The sequence below is a fragment of the Ixodes scapularis genome, unplaced genomic scaffold (assembly GCF_016920785.2).
Source record: "Ixodes scapularis isolate PalLabHiFi unplaced genomic scaffold, ASM1692078v2 PGA_scaffold13__105_contigs__length_92229423, whole genome shotgun sequence".
In the NCBI taxonomy this organism is placed as follows: domain Eukaryota; kingdom Metazoa; phylum Arthropoda; class Arachnida; order Ixodida; family Ixodidae; genus Ixodes; species Ixodes scapularis.
The window spans coordinates 42,512,191-42,529,401 of NW_024609839.1; the positions used below are offsets into that span (position 1 = coordinate 42,512,191).

Genomic DNA, 17,211 nt, shown 5'->3' on the forward strand with positions numbered 1-17,211 from the left:
TTGTTAGGGGAAGAAAATAGGCTTAGAAGGGCAGGATTGAGGAATAATATGTTGGTCTTTTTAGACTTGGGCTAGGTAGCGCAAGCTACCGCCCATTACAAAAGGTATAGCCATTGACATCCATCCATCCAAGAAGCATCTTTGCGTCTCTCTCTTTCGAGGGGGCGAAAAACTGATAAACAAAAACTACACCATCCTCTCCTCTCTGGCAATTCGTCTGCTTTCTCTTCTCCTACCTTCGTGTTTGAACTGTCATGTTTTCTCGATGAAGCACGTAGAGAACGTTTCATGCGAGCAGGGAGCCCTTTGTCGCAACGCTTGCTCGGGCGGCGCTTGCAGGAATGAAAAACAAAAACGGTGCCGTGGAAAGACTCGTTCGATGTCCGAGCGTCGGCGGAATTTTGAGACAAGAAATATGCAACCTCCGCCTCCCCCCCCCCCCCCCCCCCTCGCCCCCTCCCGGGAACATCAGAGAGCCGGCCATGCCCCCCCCCCCCCCCCCCCGGGAATCTTCGGCGGCGGGAAGGGGTGAGGAGGGGGGGGGGGGAGGGGGGGGGGCTGGTTCCCCTGAGTCCTCCCGTAGTCTCCGCCTATGGTGGGCGAGGCACTGATTTGTCGCTTGAACAGCTCGTAAATTTATTACATTCAACATAGCAAGAACTGCGTGCGGGCTGTTTTTCGACGTTTCAAAAGCTTTTGGTTCAATCAGTCACAAAATCCGACTGAAAAAGACTTTTGACTACTGCATTAAAGGGACACTACAACGAAATTTCGGCGCTTACTTTTGGTTTATACGTGTTCAAAGGAGCAGTATCACATCGGACTAACCAATGTCTTGTTAAGAAAGTCACAAAAAGTAATTTTAAAACAAATTAAACGATTACCAAAGGGCACCTGGGAGTTGTCGCTAAAGCCTCGTTTGTAATGCCCGTCTAGGAACATTGACAGGTAGTGACGATAACTGTCTCGCCTAGAACTATACATGCATTGAAACTGACGTCATCGCGACAGCTCTACGGCCAGCACAAGAGACGAGGAAAGGGGGGAACTCCCCACTCAACGGGTCACTCTTTTCTGTGTCCCAGGCGTCGCTATTCTTCTTCTACAATATTATAGAAGAGTGACCCGTCACTAGAAATCCACACAAAATCAGATGTGCGGTTAGTTGCGGTGGATCGATAGCTGGCGTGCTTTCACCGCTTCGGTGGCTGGAACGGCTAGGGCATCCTGATGACGTCAGCCTCGCCGCAGCTTTCCTCAATCCGAGACAAACTACGTCACAATTGCGCCGGATGTGACGTGCTCTCCGCTGCCTGCTCTCCGAGCGCTTACCACAGTGAGCCTTTTATAACGAAACATACAGCCGTCAGGCTCGAAGTACAAACGTGCGATTGTCATTTACGGATATTGTGGATCATATTCAGCCTATTTCTTAAGGTACCTTTTCCCAACATACCTCAGGATTTCTAAATGAAACGAACCCAGCACATTTTAGTGTGCGACACCAAGAGTGGCAATGTGTTATTGAAGGCGTAACTCAGGGTTCTGTACTGTCTCCACATTTATTTAATTTGTATGTATAAATGACCTCGCAAAAACTCCTTCTGGATGTGAAATATTTCAATATGCGGACGATACTTAGCTGGTGTCACGGCACCTCATTCTGTGCTGTGCAGTTGCCTTACTGCAAAATGATGCGACGCGTATGATGGACTGGTTTGATGTTAATCTGATTAAAATTGACATGAATAAAACAAGAATGATGTGTTTTAGCAGTCATTTGAAGAACTGTGCGCCTCAAGTTGTAATATCGGCACCGGATACATTAAAACGAATGTGCCAAGAGATCAACAGTGTCAAACCACAACATCATGAGTGCGACATAAACCGCAAGCACCGGTATGTCAAATGCTGCAGTGGAGTGGTGTATGAAATCCCTTTCACATGTGGGAAAGTCTCTATAGGAGAGACTGGATGCTGCATAAATACACGACTGAGAGAACATGCTCTGACTTTGAAGTCAACACCTTCTTGGACATTTAGCAATGCACATGCGAGATTGCTCCTGCACACCTTTGCTTTCGGACACAAACGTGATTAGACGTTTCCAAGACAAGAGGACCTTGGAAATTTTTGAAGCAAAGACCGTAGAAGCCAATGGAGAGAAATGCTTCTCCACGCCATTTTTGGCGTTGACTGAGAAAGACGTTCAGTACATGACAATCTTCGGAATTACGCTTGCACGAGGGCGCGTGAGGTGGGGCTCCGGGTGGGTCCTCGCTCTCGCGCCGGTATCGGGAGTATTCACTGGCGGCCATAGCTGTGTGCGCGAATGCTGAGCGCGTGCTGATGGCGAGCTTCGACAGTTCTTTTGCAACGTGCATTCCGCACCATCAAGAGTGCCGGTCTCAGCAGCCTATTGATGTGAGCTCGTTCCGAGCATGCACTCTAAACTGCACCCACAAATATGGCGTCTAGTGAGTACTCCCTATAGCATAGGCTGTGGTGCCTGTTGGGGGTAAAACGTATTATAGGCTGTACGAGTCACTGATCGGCGACCTATGAGCGATCACTTGTTAGTCTTTCATTCTTATTTTTGTCTTTCACGGTCTAGAGGTCATTTTCTATCCTTTCAAAAAATATTATCATATATAGTTCAAATTCATTACCTTTGTTTCATTTTTAATATTTTCGTTTTGGTCTACTGTTAGTCTTATTAGTCTAACAAACTACTTTCTTAGAACACCCCGGCTAGAAATAGAATTATTTCTTCTTTTTCAGCACCAGTCACTTCCTCCACCTCCTTCTTTGTCGTTGTTTATAAAACCGTCAGTTGTGAGTTAGCGCCTGTTCTGTCGGGGGATCGGTGGCCGAGTGGTCTAGCGCACACCAGCTCGGAGCACGTGGAGCGAAAGCTCGCGCTGCAGAACCCAGAGATCCTGGGTTCAATCCCCACCCCTGCCCGTTTCGATCTGGATAAGCATCGTACCGGCGTGCGGTCGTGTATCACTACTGCGTGGTGCACGTTAAAGACCCCAGGCTAGCAGTTGTACTGCACTGGTTAAATTGCTTATCTACAGTGGGTAACAATGTCGCCATGTTCTGGCAGACTAAACTCCTGCTGTATAAACAACTAACGACTAATTTGTTTCGCCTGTTCTGTCCACTTCTTCGTCTGTCCTTGTCTTAGCGCTATTTGTCATTTAGTATGTTAAACTGTACTCCTCTCGAATATGTTAATACAACAAAATATTTAGGAATTTTCTTTGATATAGTGATCTCTCCTGAAATTCTCATTTTAGTCATGTCGCAAACAAATTACGAGGTGTATCATGTTTGTTATATACCGCAAAGACGTTTCTTCCTTTTACGGTTCCAAAAATGATAGTCAATGGTCTTGCCTACAGTTATAGGATTACTTTGTATGCAAACTGTTCTGCGCTTTTGCACATTACGATTGACTGCATTTTAAAATGTCTTTTAAGAGGGGTATAGCATACAGATCTACAGAAATTACCAGTGACGAATTGTGTAAATATTTGGTGCCTGCCACGTTTTTTTCCCCCACTTTTTCAAAGATGTGCCATCAGTAAGCATTACTGGCAGGCAGAGCACTTTCAAAATCCCTCGCGTCCCTTCACGTTTTTTTGCGTGAAAGGGAGTGTTTAGTTCTACGTGCTTATACGAAATATGACAAAAAGAACTCCGCTCGTTCTACGTACCTGCAGTAATTTTTAATGGCTTGCGTGATGCGTGTATCGATATAAATTCAAAAAGACAACTGAAAATACGCCTAAAAACAATTGGCTGCGGTAAGATTGCTTGGTGTTATTTCAGTGTACTTTTATTTGTATAATTGTATTGTTATCGTTTCCGTTTTTATTTTTTTTATTTTTAACTGAACGTGCATTTTGTTATTTTGTTTAGGAACCAGCTATCTGCAACGTCGAGTTCTGGATTTGGCGTTTGTTTTGTAACATCTGTATCGTAACTGTTACCGCAACGCGTGGCTTTTCCTTTTATCATATTTTTTCCCCACATTTTATGGTATATTTTTGGGGGGAATGACACTCTGTTTGCTTTGTGTAGATATGCTTCTAGCGAAAGTGTATCCTTCATCGCCCATGCTCATTTTTCATTCTCTGTATGTAGTTTTTGAATATTCCTATGCCGCTGTCGCGCACAGTCCCACAAGCTCTTCTTGACTTTCGACCGGTCCGCGTTCATATGTACTAATATGAAATATGTGCAATGAAGTTCTTGTTATTATCATTATTATTATTATTGTTATCATGTTACCTTTTGTCTGGCTTTGACAGACCCGCCTCACTATCAAGTGAACTACACGCGTAAATAAACATTATTATTATTATTATTATTATTTGTCTCTGTGTTTTCCTCGTGTTTAAAAAAAAAGGTCACTGATCACTGTTCTTGAACACGCAATAAACATTATTATTATTATTATTATTATTATTGTTGCTTAAATTTCTCAGTTCTTTCTCATGTAAATCAACCGAGTGGACGATACCACTACTACTAGGCTACAAGAGCGAGCTCTTTGCTCAAGGAGGCAACTCGGCTGCACGAACACTCGCTCAGCAGGATCGCGACTGCCAAAGATAAAGTTTAGAGCTCGGGCTTCTAGCAGTCCAAAAATACCTTCAAAATACAAGTTTTTTTTTTCAGATATATTTTTATTATAAAACTCGTGAGAAAAACAAAAACTGCCGTGTCAAAGAAAAAAAAATTGGTTTTTCCTTATGCCTGTTGAGCTAAGCGAACCGTGCGACAGGACGACGACAGCGTGCTTGTTCTCGTTATATTGAAAACTGCCCGCACGTTGACGTTTTCAAATCTGTTTTGATATCAGATGTGGCGCCAAAGAAGTCGTTATATGCAAACAAAAACTAAAGATGTCATGGCAAAACAGAGAGCTGAGAGGACGGGGTCCCGTCACTAGAAAATTTACTGAGTGTTGCTGGAAGAGTCGGCTTCTTTGCGAGGTGAAGCACCACTGCACTTTATTTTTGAACCAAAATTTCAAAATTGTAATATTTAAGAAAAAAGTAAAAGAAAAAAGTACGATGACAAATGGGTTAGGCAATGTGTACATGAATTTTTTTTAAAAAGAAATTCAAGGTGATAAATATTGGAAAATTGTTGAATTCAGTTCATGTGCAGGCGAGCTGAATAGTCTGTTGTCCAGGCCGGTACAATAAAACAGGAGTTGTGCCCGTATTTACCCTGTGCATGAGCGAAGGCGGGGGCGGAGTATCGGGTACCGTTATCTGAGTAATCGGAACCGTCTACTAAAATTTCCTTTAGTGTCGTCACACGTAAATGCTTTTCACAATACACGAAGCCATCGCACCCGCAGGCACGAGCGCATGCATTTTCGCAGATATCAGCCTTGCTGCGTTTCCATTAAACGACCCGAAGCAGGCCCCCTCTTCTCCGGTCGCCGGATTCATTTGGAATTCCGCGACAAATACCGCGTCCATCACATATTGCACCTTTTTCGCCATCAAAAAATACCCCCCATAACACATTTCGGTAGCTTCGTACACTGCCAAAAAAACAAAAAAAAACACTGCGCCAGACAATCTAACGCCGTTTCCATGGCAACCATTCCAAAGCAGCCGACGACCGCCGCGCCCCTTCCTAGCCTCGAACCCGAAATCAGTCACACGTGACGCCATCCTCGCACCCAGACGCGTCGCCTGTTGCCGGCGCATTTTGCATTTCCTTTTCGTCGACTGCCCCGTTTGTGCGTTTTTAAACGGAAAAAAAGAAACAAAGAATATCTGAGTACGCTGCGAAAAACAGAGCCAGCCTTGGCGAAGCTCCTCCATCCACCGATTACAGTGGGAAAGGATTGCGACGACGCGACCCACCGTATCGTCGTGTTCCGTGCGCGCTCCGAGAGCTCCAGTGTCGCTTTTCCTCCATTGTTTCGTTTCTGTTTACTTTTTCCGCGGGATCGAAGATGGTTCCGCCGTTTTGTCGTCGTCGAAGTGCCGGACTCGCGCGACTGTGTCGGTGCACCGTCCGCCGCTACGGCCACCACTAACAAAAAGAAGAGAAGGCCGAAGAGATTCGTCGGCGGGCTGCGTTGCGTCCGGCCTTCGATCTGGAAGTGATTCGCTGAAAGCGGTTTAAGAAAAATCCTTGTCCTCCTAGTCTGCGATGCGGCCAGCCTACGACGATTTGGGAAATGCACAAGGTTAGTTCCTCTCTTGTTTCGTGCTGTTCGGGTCGGCGGTGGGGGTGTGAACTGGAGTGAACCGGCAAAAGAAAAAAGAACGGAGCAGGGTCCACTTCAACACCGCCTAAAAATAAGCGACGGTCTGGAAATCGTTCCAGCTGGCAGTTCCCTGCGCTAGACAGAGCGTATGCACTTGTGCGTTGTCGTTGAGGTTTGAGCTGTATTTATTTTGGTTGTTTCAGTGGGGCATTTTTGCTTGTTCGCCGTGTTTCGGGGAAGCAAGGTTTAGTTTTAGTCTCAATGTTCTGCGGTCAGACCCTTGAGTTTTGGGAATGATTGACGCGCGTTGCGATTCGGGCGTTTTATGACATGCGTCAAGCGTGCGTGTGCTCCGATCTTACCGTAATCGCTAAACTCTCAAAAACAACAACAAAAAACCCAACATTTTTCACGCATTATTTTTCTTCATCAACCGGCAAGCTCAGCTTGTGAAGAAAAAAAAGAAGTAGAAACGAGCAAATTGTGCAAGTTCATTTTCTTGTTGGCTGAATCATCGCCAAGCATGTTTGACTCAGTGTCGCGCTTTGAACAACATACAGCTCGGCTTTGTTTGCAGCACCAGCACATATCAGGCTGCTTTCCTCACACAATGCATCTAACCCATTTGTTTCCTCCACTTTCGCTTGGAAATCGTCTTCATTTTGGCGTGTAACTTGCCATCTGACCATCACAGCACTGGGCAGGCGACTGTTGAGATAATACGCACACGACACATTCACCCAAGTGATTTGCCGACAATTTCACTACGCCAAGACCAACAAATGGCCAAGAAAAGTCACTGGTATCTCTGTTGACTCGTCTGAGATAAGCTCGAAGAGCACCGATAAGTTCTGCTACGCTCTTCCGATCACTCCAACAACGAACCAATCTACCTGCCTGCATGCCTGTTTTCATTGCACGTTAGGCCTGCAAGTTCCTCTGTTATGCTGTTCTGACCACTCCAATAGCAGATCAGTCTACCTGCGTGCATGCCCGTTGTTTTCGTTGCACACTAGACCGACTTTGTTCTTGGACTGGCTCGTATTCACCTGTATTCCGAGACGTTTCGCCGCATGACCTCCCTCATCGTCGTCCCTCACTCGATGGCACCGCTTTGTTGCCGGGGTTGTGCAACTGACTTCTCTCCTTCTCTTTCCTCGTGCGCGTTCGTGATCGACTAAAAGCTACCCAACATGCAAGCCCCCGAGCATGTTCCGATGCTGGGTTTTGCGTCCGGACCTGCTGGTAAGAATCTCCGGTTTTCTGAATTGGCTGTTTATTGTCTGCTCACTGAGCCGTTGTGTCGTCTGCTCTGTTGGAACGTGGTGTTGTCTGCCTCCTCATCCTAATTCCGATTGCTTGTTCTGTTCTCTGTCCCACAGTCTGCCTCTGTGTCAGCTCTTTCTTATGCAGTGTCATCCGCTAATTTTCATGTCCCGTCCTCTGCTGTGTCGTACGCCCTTGTTGTGTGCTAGCTGTCTCCTCGTTCGTTGTCTGTTCTTTCGTGCACCGTTCCACAGGTACATATTCGGTAGTAGTGCCCGCAAGATGCACTGTGTTTGCAGGAAAGCATACTATAATGGCGGAGCCTGCATTGTGTGTCAGCATGGCTCTGACGTAGATGTGTGTTCCAACCTGCACCCTGCTTTGTAAACCGGGACAGACTGGGCATATTAGATTTATGCTTTTCTTTTGGCTCATGTTTACTAAGGGAAGAGTCTGATTCCCGACGTACACTTCAGCAAATCTTACTTGGCATAAGTTTTGAGCACCGATTTGGGGCTTTTTCTTGTAGTCTCCGCAAATTTGTTGTTTATAAATAAGAAAATTGTGCGACCTCGGTATTTATTCTTTGTTTTGCTTTGGGCACTTTAAAACTCTAATTTCAGACAGCCTGCTTTGCTGTTCAGTCTCTTAGACCCCACACCAGTTCATCAAACTTTCATGAAGTTAATCAGGACAGAATTAACCAAATAAAAAAAGAAAAAGCAGGCCCAGTTATCTGGCTTGTCAGATGGTTTTAACTGATCCTCTAACATGCTTAGTTTGATGTTTTGGCACTAAGCAAGTTTCAGTATGCATGACAATGTTCACCAAAGCACACACTCATTTTTAAGATACATATAACATATTCCCATCGAAAGAAAAGCCAAACATCTGCAACTTTAATATTGGTTTGTTATTTATTAAATTCAGTTTTAAATCGACAGGAGTGACATAGCCTTAACTTGCACGAGTCAAGTTGTATTGCACCTTCTCGCATCTTGCAACTGGTAGACTTATCTCGATTTTTGCCCCGATAATGACCGCACACAGTAGCCAAGAGCATTTCGGCAATGTTGACTCCTGGTCTCATCGAGCGCACCTGTGACACGAGATCCCAAGGCCACGAATTCTCTGGCGTCCGACCTGCCATCTTCACTAAATTATGTGCAGGATTTATCTGCCTTTGTTGGACGTGATTGCTGGCCAGGTGTTCCATTCTTCCTGTCCTCTGTTTCCACCTAAAGTTGCAGCAACATGTCTTTTGGATTATTGCATTTTTTGCTTTTCTTCATCAGGCCTCAAAGTTGTGCTCCCGAGCAGAACATCTAGCCCTACTGCTGTCCGGTTTTGTCCAATTTCGGTTGTGAAGTTTGCTCCCTACGGTACATTTATTTTCGGAGTTTTCGGTAGTTTTATGATTATCCCTTTTGTCTCTTCTGGGCTCTTTCAGCTTAATGGTCCCTGCGGCATCTTATCATGTATTCTTTTTCACTCTGGAGCTGGTGTGCGCAATTCTTTTCAGCAGGGCTGTAAATCTTTGTTACACTCTTTCTGTGGGCCGACGGGAAATGGGAAACAGAGTCCTCTTTGTACACGTTCCAGGAGACAAGGTCATCTGAAATGGGCATAGAAGTGTCATTTCCACCTGTGCAATGTCCATGTACTTACTTTTGAAGTCGAAAACACTAGCTAAGTGGCACAAGCTGCCACCCGGTTTAAAGGAATATTCATTCACACACCCATGAGGGAGAGTGCAAAGTTCCTCTCTCTCTCATCCCAACTTCAGATTCGAAATGTCTCTTATGTTTTGAATATCAGGCACATCATGTCATATTGGACATATCATATCACATTGAACATATCATCATCATTATAAAATTTTTAGTCAATCGCTACTGCCACTGATAGTGGTATTTTTTTACGACACATGCCAAAAGTCTAGCTTTTTTGCATATTTAATGTTAGCTTCTGGGGCTATCTTTTCATTTTCACACCACTGAAAAAAAGAAAAGCCTTGTTTCGACTAGTGTGCTTGAACATATATATATATAATATCGTGAGAGATTCTATGCTTCCCCGGTTGTCCCAAATCTCACAAACAGCTGTGGGACGCTCGGAGAATCTATAACTACAGGTGCAATCCTGCGTGTGCTACATGCATTTAGAGCAGCCAGTACAAGAGATCACCGGGTTCTCAGAAGAGCTAAGCTTACAGGTGTGCATTCTGTCCCGTGGTTCTCTCATTGGTGTTTTTTTTTTTTATTGCCGTTTGTTTTTCTTTGATGGTCGCTACTTGAAGACTACCTCTTTTGTTGTACTTGGGGCTGTCGTTTTCAAGTTTGCCACCCATGTGACTTTCTTTTATGAAATCTGTGAATTTTTCCTATGTTTCCCTGCTGCTGCCACATCGGTTGTGAATAGTGCTTTAAACACTGGAAATTACGTTGCTTCTCTTCTCGTTGTCGTCGTGTCTTTATTTTTGTGCCCATAAAAAAGCAGCGCTCTGTAATCTGGTGTACATTAAGAAAATCCGAAACATACAAAAAAAACCTTTGCAAACTAAAGTTGCATTGTCAAACATTATACGGGGCGTTTCACGAAACAGGAAATGTGCGTCGTACAAAACAAATAGTCACGTCGTGTTGAGGCCCATTTAGCGAGGTACATTGTGTTCCGGATAATTAACCGTGATTTGTCTTTTATAATTTTATAATCGTAATACTGTTTAAAAAAAGACCGTGCATTGTGTGACAGTCTTTTGGCGGAGAGAAGTTGTACACCTAATTTTTCGTGCAGCAGTTCATAATCGTAAAAACGCCTCCAACCGACATGTCTATCAAATGTATGCAGAGGGCGTCGCCGCATGGATTTTATCGTGCTCGGGTTAGCGGACGTTGCAGATTTTTACTTGGGATTGTTTGATCTTTCATAAGGCTATTAAGGGGATTTACACCTTGACATAAAAAAATTTTTGTTGTTAGTGGCTGATACAAATAAAAATATTTTGCATTGGCTGGTACAAATAAAAAAGCATACAAATGAATAGAAATAAAAAAAAGAGGAAGTCATAGGAAAATGTTTTTTGATGCTACCCAATATTTATGCTGCAAGAGTCGAGCTAAGTTTTGCCACTGACCATCTCAAAATAAAAGCAGCAAAAATTTGAGAAAACAATGATCTTTGGGACCCTCGTTAGTTACAAAAATAATTGGTACGACTCTGTCTGGCCCGTCTTTCTCACATCAATTGTTGGAGCCAATCGGTCTGCAAATCGTCATTGTTAATATTATACTGGGTTGTAACGTTCTTTCTTATTTTCTTGAGGATGCTGTAATTATACGATAGATGTCTACCAGTCGGTGACCCTTTAACCCCTTAAACGTTTTGGACAAGCTTAGCTCGTCAATGTGGAGCCGTCCCCAAACCATTCAAGACGAGCGTAGCTCGTCTGCTTTCCCCGGTTCACGCAGTCCACCGTTTTGGACGAACCAGGCTCACTCATGGCTTAGTTTATAAAAAAGTTATAAAAAATCCAGTTCTCCCATCAGTTGGAAGAGATTCCAACTGATGGGAGAACTGGATTTTTTATAACTTTGGTCCCATTCTGTTTGTGGCTTGAAACTTTATTTTGAAGGCAACTAATGTAATTTCGAAGACAAGGATTAAGCAGTTTAGGGTTTGAATTTCCCCGAAACTAAAAACGGCTAAGGGGTTAAAGGGGCACTAAAGTGCATTTTGAGATCCTCTTTTTATGGTACAAGCTCAGTCTATTTGCCCTAAGCGCCATAGAAAACCAAAAAATTACAACCATGCGTGACTTATTTTTTCTGTGAGAGGCACAACTAAGCACTATGACACACCATTTTTTTTCCAGATATCTAGAAAAAGTGGGCATATCGCAATATTGGGTTGTAGTTTTAAAGATAGAATAGAAAAGGACACTCACAATTATAATTTTGGGTTTTTTGGGATGCTTAGAGTGCATAGATTGAGTTCTTGCCATACAAAGACAACCTCAAAATCCACTTTAGTGTCCCTTTAAGGCCTTGGTGATTGGTGAAATAGTTTGAATGGTCAATGTTTTCTCTCCCACTGCTCAAATTGTCTGAATACATTCTTGCTCCCTACAGCTCCTCTAGCTCGCAGTAAGTATATCTGTAGTGGCAAAAATGGCCATGGATGTCACTTAAAAATTTAAACGAACAGCGTATGCAAAATAGGCAAACGGCCACAATGTATGGAAGGCACAATATATGCGGGGTACAGTGTGTGCAGTGAAGTCGTGCAGAAATAGGTAACGAGGCTTTGTGCAGCGGAAACCCGTGGAGGGGCCTGCCAACTTTAGATCAGGAAACAAACGTTGACGTGCGTTTGATTGTGAATGCGTCGTGTGACCTTTGCGGTTTGTGACAGACATGTCGGATCAGGTGTGTCTTGTCTCTTACACAATGGAAGATCAAAGTTGTACCAAGTTTTTTCTATTTTTTTTTTTCTTGTTTTAGTATGAGTTTTCTTCTCGATGGTCTCGTTGTTGCAGCTGGGTGCTGTAGTCGTCAATTTTTGTGTCAAAATACATTAACAGGTAGTAAAATTAGGCAAGGAGAGGCTTCTCCCTGTTGTATGGTATAGTTAATGCTGCTTAGGTTGCCTTTATGATGCCATCACTGGGATAAGGTTTTTCAGTGCAGTTGCTTTGGTATGTGACAGTACAGATTACATTGTGTGTCTGATGTAGTATGATGTTTTTATGGTGGCAAAAGCCGAGAGCACAAAACTTTAAAAAAGAAAGAAGAAAATATGCTTATTAATTACAGTTATGGGAGCCGTTTCACTTTGACATCACGTTTGGCCTTGTCCGTTAGCTTCTAGTTTTTTTATGAATTCAGTCACCAGATAAGTATTCTCCCAACGTTTGTCTTTTTTTTTTATTAGAGTGAGACGCAAAAAGTTGACTCTTGGGAAGCCACTCCTGTAAAAAGGTTATTTAATCCTGAATATGAGTTTTAAGTGAAAGTATTTAAACCATTCTGCCTTCCCACAACACATTTATTAAAAAAAAAAAAAAAGTATTTTCTGTCAAATATAGTTTAAAAGCTTAAAACATCTGAAACTGTGAGCCATATGGTCCAATCACTCAGTGCGGTGCTAAGAAAAAACAGACGCATTCTGAATCAAATCGTGCAAGCAGGTTGGAATTTTAAGCTTCATTGTATCTTTTGGTTTTGTACATGAGATTTGAATCTTTATGCTTCATTGTATCTTTTGTTTTTGTGCAAGCAGATTTGAATTTTCGTGCTTCATTGTATCTTTTAGTTTGTTTTTATGCTTCATTGTATCTTTCTGTTTTTGTACGCCACCTGCTTGAGATCTTCCATGACATTGTTTAAAGGTTTTTGGGAATTGTAAACTTACAGAAACCTATAGTAGGTCACCTCCCCTCTTTCCACTTGAACAGAGTGAATGGTGAAGAGGAGGCAAGTTGACTCACAGTGGGTTTTGTAGGAGTGGCATTTCCTGCTCTCTTAAGCTGTCACCAACTATAGGTGTTTAAGAAGTTTTTGGCAGTCACATAAAATACTTTTCATTCAAATTGTTCTTTTTTTTTTTCCTGTTACTTTTGGTATTTGCCTTTTACAACTATAAACAAAAACAAAACGGTGCACGCACGGGAAGTGTTGCTTCGTGCGAAGTTCACATAAGTGGCGTCTAGTGTGTCAAATAACAGGAAGCATTTCTGAGTCTATTTTACACTATGAAGACGTTTTAACCTCTGGAATTGACTGCTTGCTTGTTAAGTTCGGATAAATCACCCTTTAATCTGACATTTTTTTTAATATACATGTATATATATAGTTTCTTGAGAGGTACTGGTCTGCTGAGAGTGTGCAACACTTGAAATCTCAGCAGCATTTTGCTGCTGAAATCTCAGCAAAGTGTTAGTCTCATTATTTGTGAAAATGTTAGATGCCTGACCACTCCGACTCATCAGCTACCCGTTAAAATTTGGTACTTGAGTCTTTTATTGAAATCAAATTGCCTAAGGTTGAAAGTCTCATAGTCTGCAAGTAGGATTTAGTGTTTTTGGAGTTTTATTTTCCTTTGAGTTAGGGGTGTCTTTTTGGGGTTTATTTTTCCCTACAGGCTGGGTGTCTATTTTTGGTGTTGGCCAAAAGACTGGTGGTTATTATTTTGACGAAAACAAGATTCTCCTACCTCCAGACAATTTGGTGGGGCTTTGTTCAGGCTCAACACAAAATAAAGCCGTAGATAAAAATTTCTTTCTTCCAAGCTTGGGCTTTCCTTATTTGAAGACAGCTTCCGTTTGCTTGTAGGTTTTTCCTCTTTTTTTTTGGTGGGGGGGTTATTGTTACATGTATTGAAAACATGGAACCCTATCTGCAAGTAATTTCTGACAGAACCAATATAGTCCGCAGAATGGAGCCAGTTGCAATGACATTTTCTTGTCGGTACAAACCAGAAACTAGTCGCCTTTAATTGGAGTATGGCAGTTTTCACCGCTCGGAAGATTAGCGAGCAAGGTGCCACAGGCTAGGGCACGCTGTAGACCGGCCTTTGTTTCTCTCTCCCTCTAGAAGAAGACGACGACAAGACTTCCGGGGCCAGCGAACATGCCGCGGAGGGCGGGGAGCACCGTTTCATCCACATCAACAGCCCGCAGAAGCTCAAGTTCTGCAGCAACCACATCTCGTGAGTTCTTGCCCGTCTCTGCATCCTCTCGTTTAGTTTCGAAGTGTGAAAGGCTTTTGAATGGAACGTCTGACCCCTATATTTTGTCTGTCCGTCTTTTCCCGCCAAGTTCAGCAGAAGGATTGAAGTCACGTGACCTGTACGCCACTTCGGTCTCCACGCTAAATTTAGGCGAAAGATTGGTGTCACGTGACCTACTCAAGAAGTCAGTTTCTCCGCTAAATTTAGTGAGGAAATTAATAAAAACATATCGTAATATCTCAAAAGATGCCCGCCCCCAAAAGATAACCCGCCTCCATTTTTGGCACGATTTGCTATCTTTTCAGAAACTCAGAAATGTAGCTTACTTCTAGTAATTGCAGGGCCCTGGCCAATGGTGACTTTTGTCTTTAGGTGGGCTATCTCTCAGGATAGCCCACCTACGGCAGGCTCCTTACTTCCCGAAACGACTGTTTAACGTCCCATTAACAAATTTAAATGGCATCTCCTTAAATACTGCTTTTTGGCGCATTATAGGACTTTGGAGATAAAATTTGCCGCTAATTTTTTGTGTTGATCTGGGGCTACCCGGCTCTTGTGATCGCACCAAGTAGGCTTGCAAGGTTTGCCTGAGCTTCTCACTGTGTGCCACGGCAGGCAGAGTGTCTATTTTTGAGATCGCTAATGCAAGGACAAACTGAATTGCAAATTGTCAGAAATACTAACGGATCGAACGCTGAACTGTCACAGAGCTTTTGTGCTAACAAGCATGAGGAGCTTCTCTCGCGTGTGCCACGTTGAAGAACCCTCGTATCAGCGCGGGCTGGCCACATACTGCAAAAAGGTTTAGCCGACGTCGGTACAGATGCCTCCATTTCTTTATTTCCGATCTGAGGAAGACGAGACTTAATGTTTCTCACGGCTCCAGATTGCCCTATCCACTCAACAAAACTAAATTTATGCGTTTATTTAAGTAGTGCCCACAATGGCGAAGGAAATGTGGGGTATTCAGGTTACAACCCCAATACAATTTTTTTTAGAAAGGCAGAATGCAGTAAAGTGTAAGCAGGCGTTTTGAGGCACATTCTCGGCGTACATTATTCAATGGGACACCCGGCTTACTCTTGCCAACATGTCTTTGCGAATTAAAATAATTTCAGGTATATCGATCAAATGAGGTAGATCATGCCCCCTTTCTTTCAAAACACGCTCAAGGGATGATGTTCGTAGATAGCTCCTCGTCTGGAAAAGCTAATGCCTATTAAGTTTAGTATATTTCAGTAGTTGACATTTGCTTTTCACAGTGGGCGGCGGTGGGCGGTGGCGGTTTTGCCACCAGCCAGTCTGCCTTTGGCCCATTCCTACACGTCCGGCCCACCTCTACATTTTGTCTCCGCCAGACGAGGCAATGCCGATTTTGAAAAGGCACAGCTTCCCAGACTGTCGCGTTTGACAGGCTTGTGCGTGGCAGTATGCGACGGAACTGCACAATCCTTGCGAACAAAATCGCCCCTGCGCGGCGGAGATGGTGCCGGGAACGCCAAGGGTTGCATCAGTCGCCCCCTCCACCCCTCTTCTCCCAACACCCTAATAATTGTCAGATGTTTACATGTACTCGTTACTTCTTTGTTTGCAGAACTGCAAAATACAACTTCATCTCCTTCCTCCCCAAGTTCCTGTTTGAGCAGTTTCGGCGGTACGCCAACGTGTTCTTTCTCTTCATCGCGCTGCTACAGGTGAGTATGTATCTCAAGTCTGCGACTAAGATTCGGGGCTGCAATTTTGTGTCTAGTGACGCGGCAGGTGGAACGAGCCAGCTGTACGCTGCCCGACACGTGACATAGCCGGATAACTGCATTCTTTTCAAGCTTCGTGGCGACTAGGGCAGGGTCTGGTATGCAAGAACAACTCTCATCACTGTTGGCATTTTAAGGAGGCCTATCAAAATGGTTCCTTTGTTTGCCTCCTTTACTTGCGGTTTTATTTTGTTTTCATCCTGCACGAAAGAAGTCGAGCAACCACTTGTCTTGTCTTGGGAGTCGGGGTCCCTATTGCCAAGCTAGCCATAGTCACCAATAGACAGCCTATAGAAAGGGACCACTATAATGGCTACTCCACTTTCCACAACCTTTTTATCGTTTTTGTACCGTTTTAATTTTTTTAATATGTATCTAACACGGGTTTATTTCTGCGCAGTTTTTTGGGTAATTTTTGTTAAGTTCTCTGGTCATCAAAAGATATAAATTATTTTCTTTGAATTTTTGTATGTTTGTTTTTCTAGTACATTTTTGGAGAGTTTCCCACATTATTTCTAAGTTGCTCAGCCTTTTTTTTTGCATTGTAATTTTGTATTTTTTGCAATTTTGGAAGTTTTTCTGCAATCGTATGGCTGTATTATAATTGTTTGAGGACTAAGTTTAATTAAGCTCATTTAAACTTTTAGGTTTTCGTAAACTTTTTTGTTGCTATTATATAGAGTAGAGCAGCAATGCCCAACGCTTTTTGAAACACTCAGCACAACCAACTAGACTTTACGACAAACGCTATTGTGTGGTGCTACGCGTGGTGGTGTTGCCAACCTATAGTTTATTTTAAGGTATAGTCTGATGCTTCTGCTGTTGCTTGCATAATTTAATGTCACTGTGTTGTTTTATGGTTTCCCCGCCAGCAAATACCCAATGTTTCTCCGACGGGACGCTACACGACGGCAGTTCCGCTTGTGTTCATCCTCCTCGTGTCTGCACTCAAAGAAATCGTGGAAGACTTTGTGAGTTTTATTTTCTGAAACCTTTCCACTGTTCTGTGAGGAGATAACTAGATCCACTAATTCAAAAGACAAACAATTGTTTTAAAATAGAAAAATGCAGATAAAAACATGTGACCATGTTTTTTAGCAATTTGACACGGAAATACGGATGCCATAAAGACAAGGCGGACTTGTTTGTTGAGAAGCAACGGGACGTTCTGTTCGTTGTTTTAAACGGCGCAATTACGACCTATTCTCGTTTTAT

The 17,211-nt window shown here is 43.3% G+C and overlaps 1 protein-coding gene across 10 annotated transcripts in view; it reads left to right on the forward strand.

Annotated features, from left to right (window-relative positions):
• Positions 1-17,211, forward strand: part of LOC8035057 (phospholipid-transporting ATPase IA) — a 132,079-nt gene that overhangs the window by 53,036 nt on the left and 61,832 nt on the right. For 3 of the 10 annotated variants that reach the window (XM_040500573.2, XM_040500572.2, XM_042289880.1), the window contains exons 3-5: positions 14,107-14,221; positions 15,837-15,936; positions 16,869-16,967. In XM_040500573.2, the coding sequence (XP_040356507.2) occupies positions 14,107-14,221; positions 15,837-15,936; positions 16,869-16,967 (314 nt within the window). The other 7 variants (XM_040500569.2, XM_040500571.2, XM_029991342.3 and 4 more) reach the window with 5 other exon arrangements.